The sequence below is a fragment of the Balaenoptera physalus genome (genome assembly GCF_965194825.1).
Source record: "Balaenoptera physalus genome assembly, chromosome: 3".
Classification (NCBI taxonomy): Eukaryota; Metazoa; Chordata; class Mammalia; order Artiodactyla; family Balaenopteridae; genus Balaenoptera; species Balaenoptera physalus.
This window is the reverse complement of record NC_138890.1, coordinates 99469256-99484669: the sequence shown is the minus strand read 5'-3', so window position 1 is coordinate 99484669 and position 15414 is coordinate 99469256. Positions and strand designations below refer to the sequence as shown.

The window sequence follows — 15414 nt, the reverse complement described above, 5'->3', positions numbered from 1 at the left end:
AACAGAATTGGTGTCCTTATAAGAAGAGGGAAATTTGGAGAATGGCCATGTGACAGGCAGGCAGAGACTGGACTGATGTCGCTGCAAAGCCAAGGAATGTCAAAGACTGATGGCACCACAAGCTAGGAAGAGGCAAGGAGGGACTCAGAGACTCAGAGAGAGCGTAGGCTTCCTGACGCCTTGATTTTGGACTTCCGGCCTCCAGAACTGTGAGAGAAAAAACTTCTATTGCTTTATGCCACCCAGTTTATGCACTTTGTTAAAGCAACCCTTGGAAACTAGTACATAGGCCAAGAGAATTTAAACTATTTATTATATGCCAGAAATCTAATTAAATAAACAAATAGGTATTCCCTCTGATAGAGCTGGAGGAAAGAAAACTGGTTAAAACAGAATGAAAAAGGAGATCCCAAAACACAGGGAAAAAACCATGAGCCATTTTTAAATCTACAAAGAGATGCAAAACAAAACCAAAGAAAGAATTCAACAATCAAGGGAATTTTAAAAGACAATCCACCTGAAGTAATAAATTTAGTGTGGGTAGCACTTGAACCTTTTAAAAAGAAAGAGAGAGAGACAAAAAATACCTCACTTCCCCTTCCTTGGTTCTGTAGGTGCTTTTATAAAATCCATGGAAACTCTCAGAAAGATTGCCAGCGTAGTCAATGACAATGGTGTATGGGAGCCCAACCACCAGGGGCTCAGGAGCCAGGAGTGCGATTTGCTCCTGAGGCGGGTATTCCAGGACTCGCAGCAGCTCTTCAGACTGCCTCTCACCAGCTCCCTTCCTCAGGGCGGCCTTAGATATTTGCAGGTGGTGACTATGCAGGACGATGGTACTGGTGGGCTTGTTGGCTGTGATTTCTATTTCCGTGGTTCCCCCGAAAGTCAGAGTGGTGAGGTTGGCATGAATCACGAGATCGTAATGAACTGGGGTGATGTGCTCAGGAAGTCGTATTTTATTCCAAGGAAATGGTGCCCTGTTACTAGCCTTTGGAGATGTCGTTTCACTCCTCTGACACCAGGATGGAGTTGCCACAGTTAAGAGCATCAACAGTGATGAAAGCAGAAAGGACATGGTCACAAGGGGCCGTTTGATGGACAGAGATATCATCTTGCTTGAACTGCCTAGTGGCACAAAGGTGTAAAAGAAAAAAAAAAAAAAGAGTCACTAAAATATTATCAAGACAGCATAATTTCAGAATGTATCCATCCAGAATGAACAGATACAGATACAAACTTTCAAAAGTACCAGGTCTTTTCCTGAAAGTAAAATTACCTTCCCTATGTTAATGATTCATAAGAAGAAAGAGGTTTATGGTTAGCAACAATCACTAACACCTACTGAAAAGCATCATTTGGCTTTCAAAGTTTAAATTAACTCTTATCAGTCAGGGTTCTCTGTTGAAAGTAAGAACAAGCTCTGGCTAAGGATCCTGAGTAGCTCACTGAATGGCTCACAGGGTTGCCAGGTCATTTGGGAAACCAGGCTCATAAAACAGGCAAAAAATGGGCAGCCAGAACCACATCAGAGAAATATCTGATCAGGTGACCACCCCCTACCCACACTGGACCTTAGAAGAAGCCACCCTACTGCCTAGAGATTAGATTCTGACACCCCTGTGGCCACCAGTAGAGTGAGGTCTCCACTGCCCCTGCAACGTTTTGTTGTTTCAGCAGAAGCGAGGTGTCTACACTACCAGGCTGGGAGGTGGAGAGAGCAAGAATCTGGTCTTACAGCTTCCTCAGCGGGAGACAGGCCTTGCTTCCCACTAAGCTTACAACGCAGAGAGTTCTTAAAACACAGGAAGTATAGGAAGGAAACATATATGCTCAGTAGCAAGGTGGGGGGTGAAAGGCAAGTATTTGTAACAGTAAGCCTTCATAACACTGGCATCTTTGTCACACTGTCCTGCCAAAAGCTCATTTAGTATCTATTTAGCCAGGGAAGACTTTAGAGTGGCTTTTCATGATAGTTTGTGACAATCCCCTGGTTTCTCTCTTACACTCTATCCAACAAATAAGTGTTGCATGCCTGCTACCTGCAAGGCTGTGTGCTGAGTACCGTGTGGGATATAAGAATATACAAGACATAAATCCCATAATCAAGGACTTCAAAATCTGGAAGGGCAGAAAACATATATACACAAAGAGTAAAACACAACAAAGTGTGGAGTGCTTTAAAAATAATAATAGGGACTTCCCTGGCGGTCCAGTGGTTAAGACTCCACGTTTCCACTGCAGGGGGCATGGGTTTGATCCCTGGTCAGGGAACTAAGATCCCACATGCCGCATAGCGTGGCCAAAAAAAAAAAAAAAAAATTCAAAAACAAAAAGGAAGAAGAAGAAAAGAGTGCTGAGGGAGAATGGAATGGTATTTCCAAAGGGAGAGAGTGACTTTGGCTGCAGAGTGATGCTGAGATGCCTTCATGCAAGAGCAGCATTGAGAGTGGTTTGGAAGGACGGGTCGGATTTGGAAGTGAAGGGAGGGCATCAGAGGCACTGCAGGTGAAGCAAGCCAGAGTAGGAGCTACAGCACAAAAGGAGAAAGGATAGGGCTGTTTGGGCAATCAGTGTGGACAGAAGCGAACCCCAGGAGAACTTGCTGGAGAATAATCATTCACAAGGCAAGGAGGGGGGTGACTCTAAGGTTACACTCAAAGCACACCAGGAGGCATGATGCAGACCATATTTTGCACTTTATTTTAAAGGCCATGGGACATAAAAGGAATGCGAATTTTAAGGGAGTTGGCAATCCATGCCCAGAGAACCAAGCATACTTTTTTCTCTCTCTTAGACAAAGCTGCCTCTCTAATAGCAGTTGGCCAGGAGGGGATCCTGTCAGGTGAGCTCAGGTTATTGAAATGATGGTGGTACACTGGATTCTTCCTCTATGTTAGTGGTTCTCAACTTTGGCTGCATATTAATGTCATCTAGGAAGCTCTTAAAATAACGACTGATGCTTGGGTCCCTAGGTCAGGGCATCATAATTTTTTTTAAACTTCCCAGAAATTCTACTGAAGTGCCAGATTGAGGAACCTCCTAGATAATCCTTGCCAAGCCATGGTCTTATTCCTTGATCCCTATGTGGGGAACACTACTTCAGGGGAATGACTGATGTGCTATCCCCACCCTTCACTCTCCATTCTGCTCCCTTCCCAAGCACACAGCTACAGGTACTTACCTCTCGCTTCCCCACAGAGTAGATCTGCAGGCTAAACAGAAAGGATGTCAGCACCGTAGAGACAGTCAACCATGGAGACACCATAATCCCAGTTCAAAAGGCACCACCAAAATGAGACACAAAAGAAATGTGAACAGGAAGAACAGGGGTTTTTGTTTTTGTGTTTCTTGGGGTTTTTTGTTTTTTGTTGCCTAGGAACCAACTAAAGGATGCTTCCAGCCATGGAGGATTGGAGTGATTTGGAAGAGAAGAATAAAGTTTAAACACCAAAATAGTAAAGAGTTCCTGCCCCTACCTCCTCAGGCAGAATCCCAGGGCAGAATGATGGCTCTCCCTTGAAGTTGAGGGGCCAGAGGTAGAAAGAACTTGTGTGATGCTTCCATTTGGAACTTCTGATGGCAGTAGCTTAGTAAGTGTGGCCTGCGCCCCAAGATGGCAGAGAGCATGGTGAAGGTGGCAGGTTCAGGCATGCAAGGGCTCTGGGAGTCCTCAAGGGTTCTCCAACAGCCCAAGAGATCTAAAAATTCCAACTGGTTCTGAGCTGACAGCAAGGCCCACGGGCTGCTGAAGGGGTTGGCGGTGGCACCTCATAGCAAAGGCCTTGCAGTGTTGGGTCCAAGAGAGGAGGGAGCCAAAGAGATGATGGCTGTGTCTCAGAGAGGATGCAGTGCCAGGAAACCAAAATGGAACATGTGACACACACAGCAAAAATGTTGGAATCCATATATACATATATAATTATTGCTATATCAACAATATATATATTAGGTTTACAGTCAGAAAAGAAAATCTGGCTTTGAGTTCTTGCTCTGCCACCTACTATGACCTTGGGCAGGTCGTTGAATCTTGGTTCCATTGTCTTCGTGTGTAAAACGAGATAACACCTCTCTCACAGGATTGTTGTGAAAATTAAGTTAAAATATGTTCAATTACTCATTCCACAGATATTTATTGAGGGTCTATTATGTGCGAGGGTTTTGCGGGGCAGTGCAAGACAGCACAGGTCCCTGACCTCAAAGAGCATATAGTGGGGGTGGGGTGACTTTTAACAAATTTACACAAATACACACATAGATAGTTACCAACCATGATTAGCTATGAAGAAAAAAGCAACACACATACTGAAAGAGAGTAACCGAGCAGACTGATGTATACTGAGGGCTCTTTGAGATGTTTAGCTGAGATTTAAAGGACAAATTCAAGTTAGCTGAGGAAAGAGGGAGACAGAGCTTTGCAAACAGAGGGAACAGCACACACACTTGCAAGCTCAAGGGCAGTAGAGAGTGCTAGTTATTTATAAAGTCAGTGAAGCTGAAGCCCAGCATGTGGCAGAAAGATGCACCTGGAGAGGTGGGCAGGGGCCAGGCCACCACACACCTTCTAGGCATCTTAAGGATTTTGGATCCTATCCTAAGGGCAATGAGAAACCACTGGGATTTGAGCTAGGAGATCTAGCTAGGATCCAGTTCACACCTAAAGAAAATCACCCTTGTTGCTGTGTGGAGAGTGGAAGACTGGGAAGAAGTAAGAGTGAAGGCCAAGAGACCAGTTAGAAAGTAGTCTAGACAAAATAAGAGAGTTGTTCATACTCGGATGGTGTCAACAGAAAGAACTGGGGGCGGGGCGGGGGGGTGGAGACAGAGAGATGGATGGATTCAACATCTATATTTAGGGTGGATTAGAAGTAGGGAGTGAGGGAAAGGACAGATTTATGAGGATGGCTGCCAGGTTTCTACAGTGAACTTCTGGGTATTCATAGGTACCCTTTATTGAAATGGAGAAGGCCAGAGGTGGAAGAGATTTAAAAGGGAGAAGAGGGAATGAAGGGTTCATTTTTAAATATGTTTAATTTGTGCTGTCTATGAGATATTCAAGGGGATTTATCAAGAAGGCGGTTAAATATACACAGATTGAGGGCACAGAGATAAGGGTTTTAAAGGAATTGCCTGTACTTCACTGTACTCCTTTAAAGTTTTTAAAAGTACCTTCCTTTGGCATCTGATCTTACTAAAGCTTCTTTCACAATGTTGTGGATAAAAGTGCAGCAGTAACAGAGTACCTAACTTTACTTCACAGCCAGAAAGAGTTCAAGATACTGTAGGAACCTTACTGCCTTTGGTGATGCTGACTTTTCCCACTTACACAGGAAGTCAGGGGCAACTGGTCCTGGGCTATCTCATCCTTCCCTTCATTGGGACACTATGGAATGTGAAATCCATCATCAAGAGGTAATGGACCTTCTTCCAAAATGCTCTGAACAATGAAATTAACAAGCATTGATAACAGCTTGTCACTGCTGGTAAATAATAAAAATGTTGAATCAGTTCAATTTTTAACATATTAGAATTTATCTATTTAGGTCCACCTGAAAATGTGCTACATATCAGAACAATTCCAACTCCGTGGAAAAAGAGACAACCCTGGCCAATTTTTTTAAGCTTTGTTTTGTTTTTTTAAGTTGTCAACTACATCCTGAATTGAGAGCAAATACTCTGGGGATTCAGTAGAAAACAGAGCATTTCTTTCTGAACCTCTCACAAAGAACCTCCATGAAAAAGGTAAGGAAGTGTCTGCACTTCTCCTTCCTCATGAAATTAACTTGCAGGCCCACCAGGCGTGTAAGACACCCAGAGAGGGAATTTTAATTTGCTCAAACAGTAGTGTTTTAACTCGATAAACCCAGGCTGAGCCAGAGAGAAGTGAGGACAGACAACTACTGACAACAAGAACAGAAGAAGGGAGAGAATTGATCTTGAGGACACTTAACTGATGTTCCCAGAACACCCCCGCGCCTGCAAGTAACCAAAGCCACGTATGTTTCTCTGACTATTATCTGCAAGGTGCCCTCCTCGGCCTAAACCCTCAATCCACCCACCAGTTCACTTGGCCCTACTCGGCAGTCCGGTGGACGCGGCGGGCAGGAACGCAGCCTCTAGGAGGAGCGCAGAAGGAGGCTCCCGCGTCACGGCCGGGAAGTGGCACAGCCCGGGGAGCGCGTGGGGCAGGCGCACCAGCCCTGCGCCCCTGTCCCTCTCCCAGTGGAAAAGAGGGACAAGGACGCGAGCAGGACTGGGCCCGCGCCAACCCCGCCGCCCTCCCCGCGGACATGATCCCCAGCCCCACGACTCCCCCCAGCCCCACTTCGCAGCCCCCTGGTTCTCCTTCTCCCCGCGCCCCGGACTCCAGGCCTCCCCAGCACAGGGAGGATGCATGGGCCCCGCCCTTCCCCAACCACGAAGCCCCCTCCCCGCGGGGCGCACTGGGGACGGTAGCGCTGTACCTGTGGCTCGGGGACCACGCCGCTGCTGCCTGCCTTGGCCGCCCCGGGACCGAAAGTGAAAGTGGAGCCGGAGCTGCACGCAGAAGCGCGGGGCGCGGGGTCGAGCCTCGGCAGGCGCAGGGGCGCCCCAGGCCGAGGCGGTAGCTGGGCAAGGGGAAGCCCGGTAGTGGGGACGAGCAGACATCGCTGTTCCCAAGACAGGAGTTCACAAAACAGTGCGGCAGCAAGGGAAGCCGCAGGGTTGCACTGCTGGGGGCCCAGGCGGGGCGGAGCACCCCTTAGGAATACAGATCATTTCCCCTGCGTGTATCTCTGGAGGGTTTTTTTTCGTTTGGTTTGGTTTGGTTTTTCATTGATTAGCCTTCGGTGCAGCGGAGGTTTGGGGCTTAAGGAGTGGGCCGGTGCTCTTACAGGGCACTTCCGTGGACCGGAGCTCCCCTCTATCCCAGCCTGAGCCAGCTCAAAGCCCCTTGGACACAAGGGGTGTCCATCATCTCACCTCCGCAAATGGGCTGAGAGCGCTCGGCCCGCCTCCGAATGAAACAGAAACCCAGAACAGTTCTTTGTTTCTGCAAAATGTTGAACTGTCTGGGCTTTCACCTGTAGAGGGGTTCGGCTGGAGACACCGAAGAGAAAGAAGGGGAAACAGAGGCCCGGAACTGCCCCACCAATACCAAGGGACCCTTGGACCCCAAGGATTTGCTGCTCCCCACATTAAAAAATCTCCCTCCCTGCGTTTTCAAATCAAATGACCATTTCTTTGCTCCCCTTAAAACATTAAGATTGGATGAAATGTCTCAGAAAGCCCATCTTTAAACAGTTGAGGGTAAATGAGGTAACAAGCCAAGAAATATTCATACTCACAAAATGCTGCCCCAGCCCCTCTGGGATGTTTCCTCACAATACTCCGGCTTTCTCCTCTCACTTCTTTCTCTGCTGCCTTGCCTTTGAGAACCTGGGGTTCCAAGTCGCTAGAACAGTATTTCTCAGCTTTTTTCCCCTCAATCTTATGCCTCCTTTTGAAAAACATAATATTTTGTTCTGCATATTCTCTCCAGTCAAGGATATTTTGTAACATAAAATTAACACCCTGTCCCCAAGCCCAACCAGAGTGGAACCAAGGGAAGTTTTTTCACTAAAATTCAATAAGAAACCAACTTTGGGATCAGGTAATTTCTGCATTTGAAATTTCTGCATGTTTGCAGGGGTGTCAGTGGGCAGCTATAGCCTCCAAGGCCTCTGGGTGTCAGTGATCCCAATTTGTTCAGATGAGAGTTTCCTGTCCAATAAACTCATGCATTTCTTTGTTTTCATATTTATATTTAGAGATATGATGCTTTCCCTTCCGTTTCTAATAAGTTTAGTTTCTTTTAAAATATTTCTTGATGGTCAGGATGGAAGGAAGTGAAGGCACCGAACAGGCTGGAGGCTGTTATGAGTGACAAGTGAGAAGGCAGGAAGAGGGGAATGCCTTTACAGATACCTGGGCAGATGGGAGCCAGACTCCCCCAGACTTTAGACTCATTTACAATGGCCAAGAGTCCCTCTTCAGAATCCAAGGGCACTACAATAAAGCAATTAAAGACAGGATTTGGCAGTATTCCCTTGTAGTTTCAAAGCTCTAGCAGGGATTTGTGGGATGCAGGCCTTGGAGTGAGGACTTTAAACTTGAAGGAGTCCCACTTGTAGAGTCCGTGAGATCAAAACTTAGCAGCTACCAAGCTTAGAAATGGTACTAGAGGGAGGCAGACAGAAAGAAAGAGCATCTTGGTTTATGGATTACTTGCCAACTGTTCGATACTGTGCTAAATGCTAGTCATGTGTGTTTGTGTGTATATGTATGTATAATTTAATCTTTTCAGCAGTCATGTAATGTAGGTATTATGCTTTATAAATGAGAAAAGTAAGAGAGGCTGTCAACTTGCTCGAAGAGAAAATAAGAAGTGAAACCTAAATGTGAGCCCTAGGTGGGTCAGTTTGACTCCAAAGTGCATGTTTTTTCCACTGACTTACACAGCTTCCTCAGCTAGCTGTTATTTACGTCCACCCCTCTTCACCTAGCCCCCAGCTTCACTTGGCACTTCTAGGTTTGCTCTCTTCCAGGCAGCCTCTAGGAATTTCCCACCCTGAACAACCTTCCTGGAGCCTCCACATTTCCTCCCAGTGGATATTCGCTTATGCTGCTGTAACTAAGACATCAGTAGTTTAAGAACACAAAGCTTTATTTCTCACTCATGGTACACAGCCATTGTCTGTAGGCAGGGTCCTCTGCCCTGCACAGCCCATCGGGGCTCAGTGTGACAGAGGATCGTCATCTTGTAGGTGCATCCATCTGAAGCTTTTGGCCTTCTTGATCACCATGCCAAGGAAGAGTAAGTCCAGAGAATCACGCATCAGCCTTTTCCCACCTCAGCGCTGAATAGTACACATCCCTTCCACTCACATTTCATTGCCCAGAACTAGCTGCAGGGTCTTCTGCAAATGCAGGGAGAGGTTGGTAAAAACTAATACTGTCCTCCACACAGTGTAAGAGGGTCAGTTGGGCCTATGCATTTCAAAAGCTTCTCAGTGTCCTTAGTCTCAGATGGGAGGTGGGAGGAGGAGGGAGTCGACCTCAGGCTTTCGCCATTGTGATGTGTACAACCTTGGCTTATTACTAATCAATTTCTTTTTTTTTTTTCAGATTGGATTCCAGATTTTGATCAAGTGGTGTTCAGTTTTGCTTTAAGTAATTGGATCAGTTCTGTCTTCGTTAGCTTTTGTCGGTTAATGTCAGCATTTGGCTCATTTCTTCTCTTTTGCTGCCCAAGTTGCTGCCATTTTGACTATATTAGCACTCTCCTTCTCGATGTAAAATCTTACCCGGAATCATGATGTAGAAAACAGACAAAGCAGGGCTGTTCTGACAAACCCACCCATTTAGTCCCTGCCCGCTGTCTCTCAACCCCATTCCCACACCTCCCCCCACACACACTGTGGGTCCCTGAGGCACCTCCACAGGCTCCTATGGCCCCAGAACTTAATTTTTTTAAACACCACCTTAAAAAAGAAAAAAGAAAAAAAAAGAATAGCAATGTCCTTCATGCTTGATATTCCTGTTAAAGAGGATGATACTTTTTTTTCCTACATGCCAAACTGCAAGCCAGGCCTACTCAACAAAATCTATACCATTTTATTGAACATCAGAAACAAGGAAGAAGGTATAGATGCCAAGTTAAAAGAAACACTGCTTCAAAGCAGGCCACTGACCCCACAAGAACAAATAAATTCCTCTGAAACATTGTGGTTTGAAAGCATTTACATATACTCTATCTCATTGGACTCTCAGAGTGCACTTGTGTAGGTGGCTTCTAGTTCCATTTTTCTATAATGAAGAAACTAAGGATTTGAGATGGTGAGTGACCAACAAGGCAGGGGCCACCATGTGGAGACAGCTTGCTCTGAAGTGAAGCCAATTCAACGTAAAGTAGAATTGACAGAGAAAATAACCCCATTGAGGCTGTCAGCCCCAGCTGTCCTGAGCAAGCCCTACCCTTGGACTTTCCAATCAAGAGAAGCAACGAATTCCTTTCTTGATTCAGCCAGTTTGTCAAGCTTCAGAAAGAGCCCTGAGTCACCACTATGACAGAGCACTAGAGAGGGAGTGATGGATGCCAGCTTCTGTAGGAACAATGTGAGTGACCAAAACTGCTGTCAGACTACTAGGACTGCTGGGTCCTGAAGAACTTTCTGGGTGACTTGAGGACTGATGACTTGTTTCCCATTTCCCCCCTCCTCAGACATCTATTTGACCTACTCCTGCCACAGAGGGAAACCTAAGCATGCCCCCGCTTCTCACAGCCTGATGGAACCCAGGGACCACACCCCTCTTCCATCCCTCCTCAGTAAGCGGGAGGTCCACCTCACTACTCTTCAGCCCACGTTCTATATTCCTATGGCTTTTCCCTTTGCTCATTTCAACTAGGAGGTAAATCACCATAACGCATGTTTTTAAAATTTGCATTTCTTTCATTACTATGAGATTGAACACTACACTAAACATATGTTAATTAGATGTTTTTACTTTTTATTTCCTCTTCTGAGAATTATATGTTTATGTTTGTTGCCAATTTATCTACTGGAAAATCATTACTTAGTTATATAAAAATTACCTATGACACACAAGAGAAATCCATGAATTCCTTTAAAAATGTAAAATATCACAATCAGTAAGGCTCTGTTGTTTCAAAGCAATCCCACAAATACATCTAAATGAATCATGTCAAGTTCTTTAAAATCCAGACCTATGCCTGCTATGTTAAGTTATTTGAGATGTTGGAGCTTACCAGATATTGTTAATCTGACATTAAAGCAAATCTTAGTTCAGGAAACCTGGTATTTAGGTTTGATGTTGTTTATAGCTCCCTCTGCCACAGCAACTGCACATTCCATCCAAAAGCAGCAGAATACACATTCTTCTCAAGTGCACATGGAACATTTTCCAGGATTGATCACATACTGGGCCACAAAGTGAGCCTCAGTAAATTTAAGAAAACTGAAATCATATCAAGCGTCTTTTCCAACCACAACACTATGAGATTAGAAATCAATTGCAAGAAAAAAACTGTAAAAAACACAAACACGTGGAAGCTAAACAATATGTTACTAAACAACCAATGGATAGTGAAGAAATCCAAGAGCAAATCAAAAAGTACCTAGAGACAAATGGAAATAAAAGCACAATGATCCAAAACCTAAGGGAAGCAGCAAAAGCAGTTCTAAGAGGGAAGTTTATAGCAATACAATCTTACCTCAGGAAACAAGAAAAATCTCAAATAAACAACCTAACCTTACACCTAAAGCAACTGGAGAAAGAAGAACAAACAAAACCCAAAGTTAGTAGAAGGAAAGAAATCATAAAGATCAGAGCAGAAATAAATGAAAGAGACAAAGAAAACCATAGAAAAGATCAATGAAACTAAAAACTGATTCTTTGAAAAGATAAACAAAATTGATAAACCTTTAGCCAGACATATCAAGGGAAAAAAAGAGGAGAGGGCTCAAACAATAAAATTAGGAATGAAAAAGGAGAATTTACAATGGACACCACAGAAATATGAAGGATCATAAGAGACTACCACAAGCAACTATATGCTAATAAAATGGACAACCTAGAAGAAATGGAAAAATTCTGAGAAAGGTACAATATCCCAAGTCTGAACCAGGACGAACTAGAAAATATGAACATACCGATCACAAGTACTGAAATTGAAACTGTGATTAAAAAACTCCCAACAAGCGAAAGTCCAGGACCAGATGGCTTCACAGGCAAATTCTAACAAATATTTAGAGAAGAGTTAACACCTATCCTTCTGAAACTATTGCAAAAAATCGCAGAGGAAGGAACACTCCCAAACTCATTCTATGAGGCCACCATCACGCTGATACCAAAACCAGACAAAGATACCACAAAAAAAAAAAAAAAAAGAAAATTACAGGCCAATATTACTGATGAACATAGATGCAAAAATCCTCAACAAAATGCTAGCAAATCAAATCCAACAATACATGAAAAGGATCATACACCATGATCAAGTGGGATTTATCCCAGGGATGCAAGGATTTTTCAATATCTGTAAATCAATCAGTGTGGTAAACCACATCAACAGATTGAAGAATAAAAACCATATGATCATCTCAATAGATGCAGAAAAAGCTTTTGACAAAATTCAACACCCATTTATGATAAAAGAAAAAAAAACTCTCCAGAAAGTGGGCATAGAGGGAACCTAACTCAGCATAATAAAGGCCATATATGATAAACCCACAGCTAACATCATACTCAACAGTGAAAAGCTGAAAGCATTTCCTCTAAGATCAGGAACAAGACAAGGATGTTCACTCTCGCCACTTCTATTTGACATAGTTTTGGAAGTCCTAGCCATGGCAATCAGAGAAGAAAAAGAAATAAAGGGAATCCAAATTGGAAAAGAAGAAGTAAAACTATCACTGCTTGCAGATAACATGATACTATACATAGAAAATCCTGAAGACGTTACTAGAAAACTACTAGAGCTTATCAATGAATTTGGTAACGTTGCAGGATACAAAATTAATACACAGAAATCTGTTGCATTTCTATACATTAACAATGAAAGATCAGAAAGAGAAATTAAGGAAACACTCCCATTTACCACTGCATCAAAAAAGAATAAAATACCTAGGAATAAACCTACCTAAGGAGGCAAAAGACCTGTATGCAGAAAAGTATAAGATGCTGATGAAAGAAATCAAAGATGACACAAACAGATGGAAAGGTATACCATGTTCTTGGATTAGAAGAATCAATATTGTCAAATGACCATACTACCCAAGGCAATCTATAGATTCAATGCAATCCCTATCAAACTACCAATGGCATTTTTCACAGAACTAGAATAAAGAATCTTAAAATTTGTATGGAGACACAAAAAACCCTGAATATCCAAAGCAATTTTGAGAAAGAAAAATAGAGCTGGAGGAATCAGGCTCCCTGACTTCAGACTATACTAGAAAGCTACAGTCATCAAAAACAGCACAAAAACAGAAATATAGATCAATGGAACAGGATAAAAAGCCTAGAGATTAACCCATACACCTGTGATCAATTAATCTATGACAAAGACAGCAAGACTATGCAATGGAGAAAAGACAGTCTCTTCAATAAGTGGTGCTGGGAAAACTGCACAGCTACATACAAAAAAAAGAAAAAGAAAAAGAAATTAGAACATTCTTTAACACCATACATGAAAATAAACTCAAAATGGATCAAAGACCTAAATGTAAAGCTGGTTACTAAAAAACTCTAGAGGAAAACATAGGCAGAACACTCTGACATAAATCACAGCAATATCTTTTTGAATTCACCTCCTAGAGTAATGGAAATAAAAGCAAAAATAAACAAATTGCGCCTAATTAAACTCAAAAGCTTTTGCACAGCAAAGGGAACCATAAACAAAATGAAAAGACAAACCACAGAATGGGACAAAATATTTGCAAATGATGCGACCGACAAGGGGTCAATCTCTAAAACTTACAAACAGCTCGTATGGCTCAATATCAAAAAAAAAAAGAAAAAAGAAAAAAACCCAGTAAAAAAAGTGGGCATAAGACCTAAATAGACATTTCTCCAAAAAAGACACAGATGGCCAATAGGCATGTGAAAAGATGCTCAACATCACTAATTATTAGAGAAATGTCAATCAAAACTACCATGAGGTATCACTTCACACCAGTCAGATTGGGCATCATCAAAAAGTCTACAAACAATAAATGCTGGAGAGGGTGTGGAGAAAAGGGAACCATTCTTCTACACTGTTGGTGGGAATGTAAATTGGTACAGCCACTATGGAGAACACTATGGAGGTTCCTTAAGAAACTAAAAATAGAGCTACCATATGATCTAGCTATCCCACTCCTGAGCATATATCCAGAGAAAACAATGGTTCAAAAGGATACATGTACCCCAGTGTTTATTGCAGCTCTATTTACAATAGCCAGGACATGGAAGCAACCTAAATGTCCATCGACAGATGAATGGATAAAGAAGATGTGGCACATATATACAATGGAATATTACTCAGCCATAAAAAGAAATGAAATGGAGGTATTTGTAATGAGGTGGATGGAGTTAGAGTCTGTCATACAGAGTGAAGTAAGTCAGAAAGAGAAAAACAAATACAGTATGCTAACACATATATATGGAATCTAAGGGGAAAAAAAAAAAAAAAAGGCCATGAAGAACCTAGTGGGACCATGGCAAGATGGGAATAAAGACACACACCTACTAGAGAATGGACTTGAGGATATGGGGAGGGGGAGGGGTGAGATGTGACAGGGTGAGAGAGTGTCGTGGACATATATACACTACCAAATGTAAAATAGATAGCTAGTGGGAAGCAGCCGCATAGTACAGGGAGATCAGCTCGGTGCTTTGTGACCACCTAGAGGGGTGGGATGGGGAGGGTGGGAGGGAGGGAGATACAAGAGGGAAGAGATATGGGAACATATGTATATGTATAACTGATTCACTTTGTTATAAAGCAGAAACTGGCACACCATTGTAAGGCAATTATACTTCAGTAAAGATGTTTAAAAAAAAAAAAAAAAGAATGAAATGATGCCATTTGTGGCAAGATGGATGGACCTGGAGATTATCATACTAAGTAAAGTAAGTCAGACAGAGAAGGACAAATATCATATGTTATCTCATATGTGGAATCTAAAAAAAATGATACAAATGAACTTATTTACAAAACAGAAACAAACTCACAGACTTAGAAAACAAATTTATGGTTACCAGGGGGGAAGAGGAGAAAGGGATAGATTAGGAGTTTGAGATTGCCATGTATACACTGCTATGTTTAAAATAGATAACCAACAAGGACCTACTTTACAGCACAGGGAATTCTGCTCAATATTCTGTAATAACCTAAATGGGAAAAGAATTTGAAAAAGAATAAATATATATGTATAACTGAATCATTTTGCTGTACATCTGAAACTAACACAACATTAGTAATCAGCTATGCTCCAATATAAAATAAAAATTAAAATAATAATAAACTACATTGTTATTAACCTCAAAAATAAATAAATAAAAAAATAAAAATGTTGCAAACGCTAAAAAAAACAGAGTTATCCAGGAGTGGGCATGTTCTTTGCATATGCCAAAAGGAATAATAAAAATAGGTTTAAAAACATAGGTACATTTGTCAACTGTATTTTCTAAAGAACCATAGCATCATGTTAGCAAACAGTTCTCATGCTCTCTCACATACAGAGGGGGAACGGAAGAACCTATCTACCACATTAATGTTACTGTACATTGAAGGTATTTCTGTTATTATAATCATAGGATGTGATAGCCTATGTCCTTGAGGCAAGAAGGATATGTAGATCAAGAAAGTGATTGATGAGGGAACAATTGGTC

At 42.5% G+C, this 15414-nt stretch overlaps 1 protein-coding gene and 2 long non-coding RNA genes across 7 annotated transcripts in view; 2 read left to right on the top strand and 1 right to left on the bottom strand.

Moving 5' to 3' along the window:
* Positions 1–6663, bottom strand: part of ERAP1 (endoplasmic reticulum aminopeptidase 1) — a 34116-nt gene extending 27453 nt beyond the window's left edge. The window contains exons 1-3 of one of the 5 annotated variants that reach the window (XM_082458066.1): positions 6465–6566; positions 3185–3215; positions 588–1128 (exon numbers count right to left, since the gene is read on the bottom strand). In XM_082458066.1, coding sequence (XP_082314192.1) covers positions 588–1114 — 527 coding nt within the window. In that variant the 5' untranslated portion in view covers positions 1115–1128; positions 3185–3215; positions 6465–6566. Of the gene's footprint in view, positions 1–587; positions 1129–3184; positions 3218–3479; positions 6269–6464 lie in introns of those variants that run through there. The other 4 variants (XM_082458063.1, XM_082458064.1, XM_082458062.1 and 1 more) reach the window with 4 other exon arrangements.
* LOC309659063 overlaps positions 1–15414 on the top strand; it is a 272263-nt gene that overhangs the window by 4452 nt on the left and 252397 nt on the right. The window lies entirely within an intron of this gene.
* LOC309659038 lies at positions 6919–14082 on the top strand. Its single transcript, XR_014262533.1, has 2 exons — positions 6919–10137; positions 10244–14082. It is a non-coding gene; the product is annotated as an uncharacterized lncRNA (long non-coding RNA).